At 42.3% G+C, this 15,697-nt stretch overlaps 1 protein-coding gene across 1 annotated transcript in view; it reads right to left on the minus strand.

The window, feature by feature from the left end:
• Nucleotides 1–14,196: 14,196 nt before the first annotated feature.
• grin3a (glutamate receptor, ionotropic, N-methyl-D-aspartate 3A) overlaps nt 14,197–15,697 on the minus strand; it is a 195,034-nt gene continuing 193,533 nt past the window's right edge. Inside the window, exon 9 of the mRNA XM_068030680.1 lies at nt 14,197–15,284. Coding sequence (XP_067886781.1) covers nt 14,948–15,284 — 337 coding nt within the window. The 3' untranslated portion in view covers nt 14,197–14,947. The remainder of the gene's footprint in view (nt 15,285–15,697) is intronic.

Consider the following 15,697-nt stretch of genomic DNA (forward strand, 5'->3'; position numbering starts at 1 on the left):
TACAGTATCACACAAAGTCAAGATCTACCCCCAAAGGGTATGCTTCTGGGATCAATGTAGTCACTGAGATATCCTAGTATGGAGTTAATGCACACTAAAATGGTCAAGTATCAAATATTAAAATTCATGTAAAGTGAAATTAAAAGCAAAATCATGAAATATTAAAAATTATTCAGCATGAAACAAATGTTTAATTACCAGAAACTCTAGATCACACAATGCTAACAAATGGCGTAGTTACTGTTATGAAAGACTATGCAGGGTTACAAAACCTTAGTTATCTTCCTGGTCTCCCATGGCAGAAGAAAGCCAGAGCGATTTTACCTGCCAGGCCTTATTAAAATGTCATCACCTGACTTCTCGCCTGGAATGGGCAGAAGGCAGCTAGTGGCCAGCAGGAAATTGGACAGTCCTTGGTTACCCATTAGTACACTGGTAAGTTTGAGAGTGGGTATTCTGGGGTGTTTCACAGTGCAGGGCGGGGTTCGGGGTTGGTGGGAGGGGGGGTGTGTGTGGCAAGACCAGGGTAGGGGAGGCCTAAACTTCCCTTGCAGGTCTCAGAGGAGTGGTTTCCCCCAATCCGCTGAAGTTAAAACTGCAGTCGGAAACCAATTACTTAATTGGACCCCAATCTGTGTAGTTGAAGGACGACCCTGCTGGCTTTTAGATGGATGGCTTAGCTGCCTGTCCTGAAGAATGGCATAAATTAAGTGGAGATCAGCAGGTAAGTCACCTGATGGATTTTAATTGTTTACCTGCTGGCTTCCACTGAGACAAAAGAGTATTATAGTACCAGCTCTGTCTGTGTAGGAACCCTGCAGCTTCACTATCCACGACACCATCCATATCCTTGCATAGAAGCTGATCCACAGTGACCTCTTCAATTGAATGAAGGGCTTAGAATTTCTGAGCCATGCTCCAGTTTAGGTGTGTTCCTTTGCATTATAGGCTATCTCATGTCAGCATGCTGCACTCCAATCCCACCACTTCAGTGCTGAGACCAGAAAACATGCCCTGTTTCTTTTGACCTACTCAAAGAAGCATAATGGGCTGATCCATAAAGGGCAGACCATTCCAGGTATGGCTGCACAGCTGGCACATCTACTACTGAACAGATGCCAGGAGTTAATTTCCATGTAAATTCAGTATGGCAGGGTAGATCGTGACTTTGTGCAATCGTGTAAAACAGGTGATAGCTCATTGGAAGCCCATTTTACAGCTCTCCCCATTTATTTCTATTGGAGTCTATTGACCCCATTGTGCATAGACATCGTATTCTATGTATAATTCAAAGGTTGAGATTGGGAGGTTGAATTGAGTCTGCTGTTATTTCAGCTTCCAGGGTGTATTTCATGTATCCTTTACTTCACAAGAGCAAATTTAAATATTAAACAGTTAGCCAAATGTCTAAAAACAGCTTGCGTCTTCAAAGGGAAAGGTATTCTGGGGGCAGTGGGGGAGGCAAAGTAATTCTAACCTCGTACATTTTCCTAAATATATTTGATTGCACCATCTTGATTTGGGTGGAGGCACTCAGGTGTGTTGAATTGAGCATCCTGCGCCCAATGGGATTAACTCCTTTCTCACCTGTGGACCAGCTTCGCCAACTCTGGTTGGACGTAGTCCTGGAGGCTTCATTCCATGATGTCCCGCCTCCCACTGCTTTGTCCCCCAAAACCCCCAGTCATTGGTCTACCCAATATGCCTATTCTCATGGAATACCATCTTCATGATTTAATTGGATGGTTCTTAACTGTCAAATCACATTTTGTTCCCCAACTCCTATATTTTATAACTGATAAACTGAAGTGTTCAAAGAAAATGGGAAAAGTCTACAGTTGTGTTTTTAATGCTCCTATGATTTTGTCTCCTGGGTGTTAACTTACAGCAGTGTCATGGAGATCAGATTGCCAATTTCTGAAGCCTCCAGGACAATTCTGGAGGGGTGACAACCCGAATCTGGACACTGATCCAAACTAGTCAACTATTAACTGGCGAAAATAAACCTTGTAATCATTCTCAGTACAGAATAATGAGTTGTTAGAATGTTAACAAGGTGGTGAGTTAATTTCAGGGACTTAGCAACAGTAAATTACAAAATGGTTTACAATTCTCATTGGAGTTTTGATTTCAAACATAGAGGCACCAGAAAATTAGTTTACTGATGAAGCTGTTTCTCCTATGTGTGTCAGTTTAACCTGCTCCAGCTCTACAACCCACTTCCAACTCTGGGATCTTGTGCAGCCCCCACTTTTTTCACCCCACCATTGGTGCCCGTGCCTTCAGCCGTGTAGGCTCTAAGCTCTGGAGTTCCCTCCCTTAAGCTCACCGCTTCTCTCTCCACCTTTAAGGCACTCTTTTAAACCATAAGGGATATGGGGCAAAGGTAAGTACATGGAGTTAGATCACAGATCAGTCAAGATCTCATCAAATGGCAGAGCAGACTCAAGGGGATGGATTTTAAAGGTCCTCCACCGCCTGGAACAGTGGGGGAGGGGGGTGGTGGTGGCAATGAAGATCAGTACGGTGGAGGCCCGTCACCGACCCCGACAGGCCCCGTTCTGATCTTGGCAGCGGCAGCAAGGCCTCTTTGCGGCCGCCCCGCCACTCGGCGACGGGACCCACATTAAAATATGTAAATTACTACTTACCATGCAGACTGCAGTGATTCTTCCAGCATGTTGCAATCTCCATTCTGGCGGACGACAATGATGTGCCTTTGAATCTCCGTTCGGGGAAACGTGGCACAACACCTGTGTGTGGGGGCGGGGTGGGGGTGGGGTGGTGGAGAGGAGGCTTTTTCTCTGTGCAGGTGTGGGGAGCGGGGTTAGAATGACTCAGATTAGTCAGGGCGTTGTTGGGCAGGGGTAAAGGACAATGGTGCCGAACTTTGGGTGGTTGTGGGGGTGGGGGAGGGGAAGGTCAAATTTTCAATATAGGTCTTCCGGGGGGAGGGGGAGGGGGGTGGGGGTGGAAAGGGCAGGAATGTTGTAATATACCATTGGGGGGGTGGTGGAAGAATGCATGGGAAGACTTGTCCATCCATTTTGTAAACTTGCAAGTTACTGGCTCTTTAAAAATTTAAAAGCTATTTTTCGGCTGCAAGCCCTTTAAAAATGGCTTTGGTACCTGCACATCGTCGCTAGACGCTGTTGCCGCCCCCTCCATGTCATTGCGGGAGGTGGGCGCCACGGCCACGTTTGAAATTGCGGCAGCTCCGTGCTGTGCTCCCCATGCGTGGAGGACATTTTCTTTTACACCCGCCACCTCTTAAAATGCAGCCCAAGGGGTTAAATGGCCTCCTGCAGATCCAATAATCTCTTGAACCAAACATTTAAATCCAACTCCGAACATGGCTCATTGTCAGTTTTTGTCTAATTACACTCGTGAAGTGCCCTGGCACATTTTACTGCATTGAAGGTGTGATATAAATGCTCGTGTTGTTTCATTCAATTTTACAGTCTGTTTTTGCTACAAGGGTTAGCCGTGCATTCCATGTTTAATGAAGTCCACTCATGGTTATGATGTAACTGCGGCAGGTTTATCAAGAGAGGATCTGCACTAGATTGAAGAGAAATGGTGCTATAAACATCTAGAAATAGATGTTTGCTCTACCAAACTATGCAAGCCAATTTATTGCTGCACTGGGATTAATTTGCATATTTAACATAAATTAGTTCTAATGGTTAAGAACCAGTGCAAATCTCACAGAATATCATTTCTCTGCAGTAAGTCCTTTTGTATAATTATTCACAGCTCTAGGTGCTGACTTGGGTGGGTGGTGAGAGCAGGAAAATACATGGTGGTGAATATTTGCTGGGAAGCATCCCATTGAAGGAGGGTGGCAGAAATTCTTACAGCCTTTTTCTGACCACATATCCACGCCATCACTAAGACTGCCCATTTGTACCTGCCTAACATCTTCGCCCCTGCCTCAGCTCATCCATGTCTTTGTTATCTCTAGACTTTGCTATGCCAATGCCATCTTGGCTGGCCTTCCATTTCCACCCTGCCTAAACTTGACGTCATCCAAAACTCTGCTGTCCATGTCCTTACTCAGACCAAGTCCCGTTCACCTATTACCCCTGTGCTTGCTGAGTTACATTGGCTCCTGGTCAAGCAACACCTGGATTTTAAAATTCTCATCCTTGTTTTCAAATTCCTCCATGGCTTCACCCCTCCCTAGCTCTGTAATCTCCTCCATCGCTCCAATTTCTCTGCGCTCATCGAATCCTGACCTCTTATGCATCCTGATTTTAATTGCTCCACCATTGGCGGCCCTAAACCTCTCCCAACTTTCTTCCTTTTAAGATGCTCCTTAAAAGGTACCTCTTTGACTAGGCATTTGGTCTTCTTTGCTAATATCACCTTATAAGAACATGAGAACTAGGAGCAGGCGTAGGCAATTCAGCCCCTCAAGCCTGCTCCGCCATTCAATACGATCATGGCTGATCTCATCTCAGCCTCAACTCCACTTTCCTGGCCATTCTCCATAACCCTTCAATCCCATTATTAATTAAAAATCTGTCTATCTCCTCCTTAAATTTACTCAATGTCCCGGCATCCACCGCACTCTGGGGTAGTGAATTCCACAAACTCACGACCCTTTGAGAGAAATAATTTCTCCTCATCTCTGCTTTATATCTGATACCCCTTATCCTAAAACTATGACCTCTTGTTCTAGATTGCCCCACCGGAGGAAACATCCTCTCTACGTCTACTTTGTCAATCCCCTTAATCATCTTATATACCTCAATTAGATTTTCTCTCATTCTTCTAAACTCTGGAAAGTAAAGGCCTAAACTGCTCAATCTCTCTTCATAAGACAAGCCCCCCATCTCTGGAATCAATCTAGTGAATCTCCTCTGAACTGCCTCCAATGCAACTACAACCCTCAAGTAAGGGGGCCAAAACTGTACACAATACTCCAGGTGCAGTCTCACTAATGCCTTGTACAGTTGCAGCAACACTTCCCTACTTTTATATTCTATTCCTTTAGCAATAAATGCCAAAATTCCATTTGCCTTCCTTATTACCTGCTGCACTTGCATACTAGTTTTCTGCGATTCATGCATGAGGACACACAGCTCCCTCAACACTGAAGCACTCTGAAGTTTCTCTCCATTTAGATAATAATTTGCCTTTCTATTCTTCCAACCAAAATGGATAACCTTATACTTATCCACGTTAAACTCCATCTGCCACATTTTGGCCCATTCACCTAACCTATCCATATCCATTTGTAAATTTCTTATTTCTTTATTGCGACTTACAATCCCACCTATTTTAGTGTCATCTGCAAATTTGGCTATAGTACCTTCTATCCCTGCATCCAAGTCATTAATATAGATTGTAAATAGTTGGGGCCCGAGGACCGAACCCTGTAGCACCCTTCTAGTTACTTGCCAACCAGAAAAGGATCCATTTATCCCGACTCTCTGTTTTCTGTTGGTTAGCCAATCCTCTATCCAAGCTAATAAATTGCCCCTAACCCCTTGTGTATTAACCTTTTGAGTGGCACCTTATCAAGTGCCTTCTGGAAGTCCAGATATACTACATCTACAGGATCCCCATTATCCACTTTACTTGTTACATCTTCGAAGAACTCTAGCAAATTAGTCAAACACGATTTACCCTTCATTAAACAATGCTGACTCTGATGGATTGCGTTTTGACTTTCTAAATGTCCTGTTATTACTTCCTTAATAATGAATTCTAACAATTTCCCAATGACAGATGTTGAACTAACTGGTCTATAGTTTCCTACTTTCTGCCTCCCTCCCTTTTTGAATAAGGATTAGCAATTTTCCAATCCATTGGAACCTTTCCCGCATCCAGGGAATTTTGGAATATTATAACCAATGGATCCACTACTTCCACTGTCACTTCCTTTAAGACCCGAGGATGTAGGCCATCAGACCCTGGGGACTTGTCTGCCTTCAATCCCAATAGTTTGCTCAGTACTTTTTCCCGAGTGGTGATGATTGTTCTAAGTTCCTCCCTTTCTATAACCTCTGCATTACCTGTTACTATTGGGATGGTACTAGTATCCTCCACCGTGAAAACTGAGGCAAGATACTGATTTAGTGTCTCCGCCATTTATGTGTTCCCCCACTATTAACTCCCCAGTCACATCCTCCAAGGGTCCAACATTCACTTTAGCTACTCTCTTCCCTTTTATATACTTATAGAAGCTTGTGCTATCCATTTTATATTTTGCACTAGTTTTCTTTCATAATTTACCTTTGCTCTTTTTATTACTTTTTTAGTAACCCTTTGTTGATCTTTAAAAGTTTCCCAATCTTCCAGCCTGCCACTGGCCTTTGCAATATGGTATGCTTTAGTGTTTGTCTTTGTTTTATCCTTAACTTCCTTGCTCAGCCATGGATGTTTTTTCCCCCTCTTACAATCTTTCTTCCTCTCCGGAATATATTTTAGTTGGGAGGAATTGAGTATCTCCTTAAACATCTGCCACTGCTCATCAACTGTCCTACCTTTTAGACTTCCTGCCCAGTCCACTAGAGCCAAATCTGTCTTCATGCCTATGCCGTTACCTTTGTTTAACTCCAGAACGCTAGTGTGGGACTCCAGTTTCTCACCCTCAAACTGAATTTGAAATTCTAGCATGCTCTGATCACTCTTCCATCGAGGTTCCTTAACTGTGAGATCATTAATTAATCCCACATCATTACATAATACCAAATCTAGAATAGCCTGCTCCCTGGTTGGTTCCATAACATATTGCTCCAAAAAACAATCTCTAATACATTTAATGAATCTCCCTCGAGGCTACCCTTGCCAATTTGATTAATCCAGTTTATATGCATACTAAAATCACCCATGATTACTGTCGTACCTTTCTTACAAGCCCCCAGTATTTCCTGGTTTATACTGTGCCCCACTGCGGAACTACTGTTTGTGGACCTATAGATTACTCCCACCAGGGACTTCTTTCCCTTGCTATTTCTTATTTCTACCCCGATTGATTCTACGTCTTGATCTCCAGTGCCTATATCATTTCTCACTCCAGCACTGATCTCTTCCTTTACTAACAAAGCTACACCACCTCCTTTTCCTTCCTGCCTATCCTTCCGAAATATTGAGTACCCTTGGATATTCAATTCCCAAATCTGGTTTCCCTGCAACCACATCTCAGTAATCGCCACTAAATCATACCCATTCGTCTCTATTTGCGCTGTTAACTCATTAATTTTATTCCGAATGCTTCGTGCATTCAGATACAAAGCCTTTAAGTTCTATTATCAAATTTCCCTACTCTTGTATGATTCCTTGGTGCAATATGACGTTCACACATTCTGTCCCTACCTTTTATTTTCTGGTAACAATCAGCCTCATCACTAACCTGCACTCCTACCTTCTCCTTTAATTTTGACTTCCTAATTTTCCATGCAACTGAACCCTCCCTCCCCCCCACAACTATTTAGTTTAAAGCCCTAACTACAGCCCTAGTTATGCGATTCGCCAGGACTCTGGTCCCAGCATGATTCAGGTGGAGCCCGTCCCATCGGAACAACCCCCTCCTTCCCCAGTACTGGTGCCAATGCCCCATGAATTCGAACCCATACCTCCCACACCAATCTTTGAGCCATGCATTTACCTCTCTAATCTGTGCCAATTAGCTCGTGGCTCAGGTAGTAATCCAGAGATTACCACCTTTTTGGTTCTGCTTTTTAATTTAGCCTCTAGCTGCTGATATTCCCTCAGCAGAATCTCGAACCTCGTTCTACCTATATCGTTGGTACCAATGTGGACCGCGACAACTGGATCTTTCCCCTCCCATTCCAAGTTCCTCTGCAGCCCAGATGAGATATCCTGAACCCTGGCACCAGGTAGGCAACACAGCCTTTGGGACTCTCGATGCTGGCCGCAGAGAACAGTGGCTATGCCCCTAACTAAACTATCCCCGAATACGACTACATTTCTCTTTTCCCCGCCCACTTGAATGGCTCCCTGTACCACGCTGCTATGGTCAGTTTGCTCACCCTCCCTGCAGTCTCTGCTCTCATCCGCACAGGGAGCAAGAATTCTGAACCTGTTGGACAAGGACAAGGGCTGAGGCTCCTGCAACATTACCTCTTGGATCCCTCTACCTGCCTCACTCATAGTAACACCCTCCTGTCCCTGACCACTGGTTGAATTCAAAGTAGCTAATCTAAGGGGTGTGACTGTCCTCCCTCTCCCCAATGTGTCGCAGTGTCCGAAGCTCAGACTCCAGCTCATCAACTCTAAGCTGGAGTTCCTCGAGCAGCCAACACTTGCTACAGATGTGTTCACCAGGAACCACTATGGGGTCCACCAGCTCCCACATCATGCAGGTACAATACATCGCCTGGCCCTGCATCTCTATTTTATTTAATTAGATTTTAATTTTGTTTTTAAATTTCCGACTAGTCTTTAGTTTTTAAATCAGTAAAATATTTCTCCTATTCACCTTTAATCTGAAATCAACTTAGAATAGGTAATTCAAATTAGCAGTTACTTACCAACCAATGAAATTACGGTTTTCCTGTGATGTCATTTTTTTCCCACTATTTTTACTCCCTTAAAATACCCAAGAATTAGATTTACACTCAGATTCTGGACTTGAACTGAATCACTTGGACAGGATGAACCTGGGCGGGGCTTGAGCTAGAATTGGGCAAATGGGCATTTACTGATACAAATCATGATGCCGTAACATATGTCAGGGTGATGACAAAAACTCTGCTCACACCAAACAGTTTGTATTTATTAAAGCCAGTGGATCTCGAAAGGCAGATTTTAATCAGCTACAGTAACTGTCTGATTTGGATCAAACTTTCCCTAAAGCATTCCCACACCATAACTAGCTTCATTCAATGGATGTTATCAGAATCTTGACTTAATATTCATGTGTGTAGAAAAACAAATCTATACAGTATTGACAATATATCAATGACCATTTTAAGGGATTCTGATAAGGATTATAATAAATGTAGCCTTCTGGAGCCTCACTTTAGGATGGGAATGGAACCCTATGAAAAGGAATAAAAGCTAAATCAAGGTAATTGATTCCAGTTGTATTTAAAAAGAAAAAGAGTTGCATTTATATAGTGCCTTTCACACAACTTCAGGACTCACAATCAAAGCACTTTACGGCCAATTAAGTACTTTTTTGAAGTGTAGTTTCACTGTTGTTATGGAGGAACTGCGGCAATCGATTTCCACACAGCAAGCTCCCACAAACAGCATTGTGATAATGACCAGATAATCTGTTTTTGTGATCTTGATTGAGGGATAAATATTAGCCAGGATATCAGGGTAACTGTTCCGAAGAAGGGTCACTGACCCGAAACGTTAACTCTGCTTCTCTTTCCACAGATGCTGCCAGACCTGCTGAGTGAATCCGGCATTTCTTGTTTTTGTATCAGGGTAACTCCCCTGCTCTTCTTCAAAATCGCATCATGGGATCTTTTACATGCACAAGAGGGCCGGTGAGGCCTCAGTTTAACTTCTAATCTGAAAGACGGCACCTCCGACAGTACAGCACTCCTTCAGTGCTGTGCTGGAGTGTCAGCTCAGATTTTTGTGCTTAAGTCTCTGGCATGGGACTTGAACCCACAATCTTCTGACTCATTGGCAAGAGTCACTGAGCTACAGTTGACACCAAAAGAGAAATGCTATGAACTGCAAGATGGGGACATGTAAGTTTCTATACTGAATTGCACAGTGGGTTGGTGTATGTCTGCACACATGATTTCCAACATACAACGTTTGCAATCTTAGCTGTGCTACTAGAGGTTCGGTGCAACTCACGGGGAGGAAGTGAAAAATCAGAAGGCAAGTCACACCTACTGGGTCTAGTGCAGCAATGCACTAACAGTTTAAAAACATTTGTGATCATTTTAATTCTAGGAAAATGGAAAAAGATAAATTAAGAATACTTATCAGTGCATTTTATCTTACCTTCAGATGTAACAGCATTATTGTGAGATTGTAAAATATTACCTACAATTTTACAGCATGGAAACAGGCCATTTGGCCCAACAGGTCTTTGCTGGTGTTTAAGCTCCACGTGAGCCTCCTCGCACTTTACTGCATCCCACTCCATCAACATATCCTTCTACTCCTTTCACTCTTCTCCTCCCTCATGTTTTTATCTAGATTCCTATTAAATGCAACTACGCTATTCACCTCAACCACTCCCTGTGGTAGCAAGTTCCACATTCCCACACTCCCTGGGTACAGAAGTTTCCCCTGACTTCCTTATTGGATTTACTCGTGACTATCTTGTATTTATGACCCCTAGTTTTGGACTTTCTCCACATGGGGAAACACCTTGACATTTACCCTGTTGAACCTGTTCATAATATTAAAGACCTCTGTCAGATCACTCCTCAGTCTTCTCTTTTCTACAGAAAGGAACCCCAGCCTATTCAGTCTTTCCTGGTAGTTGTAGCCTCTCATCCCGGTAAATGTATTTTTCCCTTTCTCCAGTGCTTCTATATCCTTTTGGTAATAAGGAGATGGGAACTGTGCACAGTACTCTGTGAATGCCCATTTCCAAAGTATCACTCTGAATGAAAAAAAGCACAGAAAACTATGCTATAGTGAAATCCATGATAAGCTGTACAATTAGTATAAAATCTTGCCTGAGATGCTGCTGTAAACTGTGCACTCATTGCTTAAGCAGGAATTCTTAAACAGTAGCAATGAGCTCAGCAGACATTTGTCCAGGCATCCAAAAGCACGGTCATAAATCACTGTCACTGGGGAAAGTTGCTCACCATTTGTTTTCATGCAGAATTTATAAAATCTGTCTGTCTAATCCCACAAGAACTGATCCTGTAGCAATTTAGGTAACTGTGCTGAACACTGATGGGTTTGCTGGCTTGGAATGATAATGAGCCTAGTGTGATGCTCACAGCTGAAACAGACAGTCGAAGGTGTTTGTGAAGATTAGTGTGAAATGTTAACATTTGTCCAGCTTTACACTGAGTGAACAATACAAGGGGAAATCTTAACCTTTCTCATATCCCTCAGTATGGAATCAGTCACCTACTGTGGAAATGTTTTTTTCACTGTGCATGACAATTTAGGTACAAAATAATTAATACATCTACTGCAAATGTGTTATTAAAATGACAATTTAGTAAGCTGTAAATTTTTTTCCCCACATTTATGAATTAGCTTTAAGGAACATGCTGTTCAAAAATGTTTCTCCGCTGAGTAGTTAGGTACACTTATAGCCCACAGTTATACAATTTATACAGTTTAATATCATTACAGAAAGTTATGGCTACTGAACCAAAACTGTGGCTTTGGGAAATTATATAGTGGTGTGGCTTCATACAGTATGTTATTAAAAGGAAAACATGTAGTCTTCAAATATTACTTTTCAGTGACTTTTTAATATCCTGCTGTTAAATAGGTCCAAATACCAAAGCCACAGTCTATTAAATGTCCCTATATATGCTCCTTAATACTCCTCCGATATTTGCTTACCTTGGCATCATCCTTTATTTCCCTCCAGTTGAAACTTTTGCACAATTCTAACCACTAATTATATTCCACTCTCTGTGCATACTTCAGCAAGTCGCTTTGTAAAGAGATACAGAAGAATGGATCTTATCAGAAAGATCAATGATAGAAAGATGGCCCAAGTATTTTCCATCAAATATCACAGCAATCTAGCCGGTAGCAAAACTTTCCACATCTACTGCACAAACCACAGAAATTAGATTGGAACTCCCCACCCCCCGACTGCAATCCCACCCATCCCAACCCTGCAACTGCTGCCATGCTCAAAATGGGCAGCCACCAAATCCCACCTAATAAAAACATGCCTCATCATCATGTGGCCTTGCAAAATGTTTGGATTATCTTTGCAAAATGACTAGTTTGCAACTAATATTGGTGTAAAAGTTCACACCTCACCAATCCCGCACAACTATTATCATCTGATAACTTTGATGTTTCTAGTTATTTTGTTTCACAAAGGTGATTATATAGAGTTGTTACTCTAGCAATAGTCCCAAAGGAATCTCTCCCCATTAGACAGACAGTTGGCAATGTATAGCTTGAGGGGCACCACTTCTCAAGTGGGAGGGCAAGGCAAGAATGCAGGTCTCCATGAACTACTACGGGCAGTAAACCCATGCTGTTAGCATCTTTCTCTATCACACTTCAGCTGTCTAGCCAACTGAGCTAACCAACCCCTACAGTCAGGTAGCATAAGATGTCATTAATGGTGTTTGTATTAATGCGTTCTTTTGCTTTTTATTATTGGTAATGTGGCATATGAACTGCATTGATGAAAAAATGGAATTAAGTACAGTACCGAGACACCATATGAATTTCCACTTGCCCTGCTTATTCAACATTCTTTACACTAATCTATTAATACATACTTTTTCTTGCTCCTTTTAACTTTTCAGAGAGAATTGTTTTCCCAGCAAGGTACAAGGGTTGAATGCTGGAGCTGGGAAATGGAACACTTCCCACCTTTGGCATCTGTATGTGTGTCAAGCATTCCCAAGTCAGGCAAAGTGCTGGTTAAATTCATTGATTTCTACACTGCCTGAAATGGAAATGAATGTTGGGCAGGTTTTATAACAGGCAGGCGATCAGCTCCGTCAGTTAACCACCCAGGCAGTGAGGGTGAAAATTAACCTCAATGTGTCGTCACCCACTTATGTGACATGTTGATTGCTTACATCTCGAGAGCCGTTTAAGTGAGATTGCCAGTTTAGTGCTCATTTGTGCTGGGGACTCACATTCACTCAACTCTGCCCAAATTCATTTTACTTGAAATGCAGTGTTGTTTGCGTCTCAGTTAGTAGCACCCTTATTTCTGCATCAGAAGGTTATGAGTTCAAGTCCCGCTCCAGAGAGTTGCATGCAAAAATCAAGACTGATACTCCAGTACAGTACTAAGAATGTGGCACTGTCAGAGGTGCTATCTCTTGGATGAGAGTCCTCTCAGGTGGACATAAACAATCCCATGGCACTACTTCAAAAAAGGGCAGAGGAGCTCTCTCTGGTGTACTGATCAATATTTATCCCTCAATCAACATCAATAAAACAGATTAACTGGCCATTACCATGCTGTGGGAACCTGCTGTGTGCCCTATATTACAACAATGACTCCAATTCAAAAGTACATCAGTGGCTGTAGTGATAGGTGCTACATAAATGCAACTTTTTTTGCAGCTATCAGAAAAAAGAGATTTGCCTCCCTGACGTAAAAAGGACAGTGTTTTAAAGCCCCTGAGCTTTGCAGTCCTCACAGTTACACATAACTTTAACCCTCTGAATAATGAAAGCATTCATAATTTAACATCTAAAAATTATTTATGTTGAGTGCTTTACAGCCCAATTTCAAAAATGTGCAAGCCTTGAAACATTGTTTAAACTTATTAACTGCATTCGTTTTGTCTTTTGGTGGGTAATTTTGACTGGATGATAGTCTAAAATGAGAAGTATCAGATTCAACAATGGAATGGATGTTCCATTTAAATCAAAAGAAATGAAAATCGTGACAGATGTATAGTCAGCTGCTGATCCAATAATGCTGTTTTACACCATTGCCTAAAATTACACCACTATGTTCGTACACAATTGGTACTCTGGTACACAAAAGCTCAAAGTAAAAACTGTATAATCACTTTTCTCTTAGTCACTAGAATTACATGACTGGCACATCCCCAATGTTCAAAGATACTTTTTCTGGTCAAAAGCATTAAATGGAAATAAACTCTCAGGAATTTCCTGTACTTTCAGTATGATGATAATTTTACTTCTATAGTGGGCAAATAAAGTGATCTATTTACACTGCCAAGCAAAATTCCCAGGTGGTACTGGAACATTCCTACTGATAGTGGAAGGCACTGCCCTGAGGGATGAACACTTACAGCAGACAATACCTGAGGAATCACCATCACGGAGACAGTGCCTGAGGAATCACCCTTACGGGAGACACTGCCTGAGGAATGACCCTCACAGGAGACACTGCCTGGGGAATTAGCCTCACAAAGACGCCTCTCCTTGCCCAAGTCCCTGTGCAGACCAAAAAGATTTTGGATGCAAAAACCTCTGACATTAGTTGAACTGACCCATACAGTTTGAGAGATTGTTGGGAATTTGTGCAGACAACGATGTTCATAAAAATCATGATTTTACTTTCAAAACATTTACAAATTTGCAGTTTTCACTATGATTTAATGACTCCCAAGAGTGTTGTCTTTGTATTACAATGCGACAATAATACATCAACAGACTAAGTGCCAGGAAAGATTCATGCCCCACCCACTGTCTGGTGGGTCTGCATGAAAATCTACACAATAATTTAATGCTTTCACTCTTTCTAACACACAACATTCTGTACAAAGTCTTGGGGGACCTCATTAGTCCTATCTGGTGCTTCTATAAAGACAGGGAATGCAGCGATCCAACTTGCAACCTAATTGTAGTGTGCACTAGCGAGACGAAAGCCCGCAAAGGTGTGTCAGGAAAGAATTCAAGGCGAGTATAAAATGCTAAGTTTATTAATTCCAGAACAGTCTTGGGCCTCTCTGTTTGGAGGAGTGCTGATGCGCACAGCTGAAGATTGAGAGATTTTGGGGCAGGCAGCACCAACTGCGCACATTAAATTAGCACTTTTATATGACTGAGCAGCTTGATGTTTCCCTTTGACTGGACAGTCTTTGGTTTCTCTTCTGTTAACCTTGGCGAACATCAGTCTTTGAGTTGGATGAAAAGAAACATTAAATTAAAAACCAGTCCAGGATTCTGGTCATTATGTGCAAATTTCAGCTTCCTCTACTTAGATGGGGTAGTAACTGAATTTGTTGGGGAGAAATTGGCTATCAGGATTTTTTAAAATCTCAAAGACAATTCCAAAAAGAGGGGAGAGTGTTCACAAAAACAGGGTCATTTTCCTAGCTGTGTGTTTCAGCCAGTTTGAGGTTTATGATTCTGGGCTCCTGACTGTTCTTTGATACTCTTCCAATTCATTTTTCCTGTTCATTGCTTTCTGCAGTTCCTGTTTGATGAGCTGAATCTGTTTCTCCAGTTCTGTTAGTTCATGAATGACTGAATGCCTGACTTTCACAAGGGGCTCAGGCTTGCCATTGGAATTGATGGTGAGAGGGAGCTCTTTCACTATTGGGGGTAGGTCCTTAGCCTGGCAGGGTTTCAAATTCATTTCAGGCTGTTGGACATCTTTGAAAATGCATTTCCGTTTGTTCCAATGTGCATGACTGGCTGTATTCCACACAGTTTGCTGGTTATTTCCTATGTTGCACCTGAAAATGAAATAAGTTTATTTTAAGTCAGACCCAAAGTGAAGAGGCAGCTGCAAAACAAATGTATTGCTATATAACACTACTACATAAATGTGGAATAATACATAGGATTCACCCCTCCCCATCTCTGTAACCTTCTCCAGCCCTACAACGCTCTCAGAACTCTGAACTCCCCCAATTGTGGCCTCTTACGCATCCCCAATTTCCTTCACTCCATCATTGATGGCTGTGGCTTCAGTTACCTAGGCCCCAAGCTCTGGAATTCCCTCCCTAAACCTCTCTGCCTCTCCACCTCTCTCTCCTCCTTAAAACCTACTCTTTGACCAAGCTTTCGGTCACCTGCCCTAATATTTCCTTATGTGGCTCGGTGTCAAATTTTGTCTGATAATGCTCCTGGGACATTTTACTAGGTT

Source organism: Heterodontus francisci, chromosome 4 (genome assembly GCF_036365525.1).
Source record: "Heterodontus francisci isolate sHetFra1 chromosome 4, sHetFra1.hap1, whole genome shotgun sequence".
NCBI classification, from domain to species: domain Eukaryota; kingdom Metazoa; phylum Chordata; class Chondrichthyes; order Heterodontiformes; family Heterodontidae; genus Heterodontus; species Heterodontus francisci.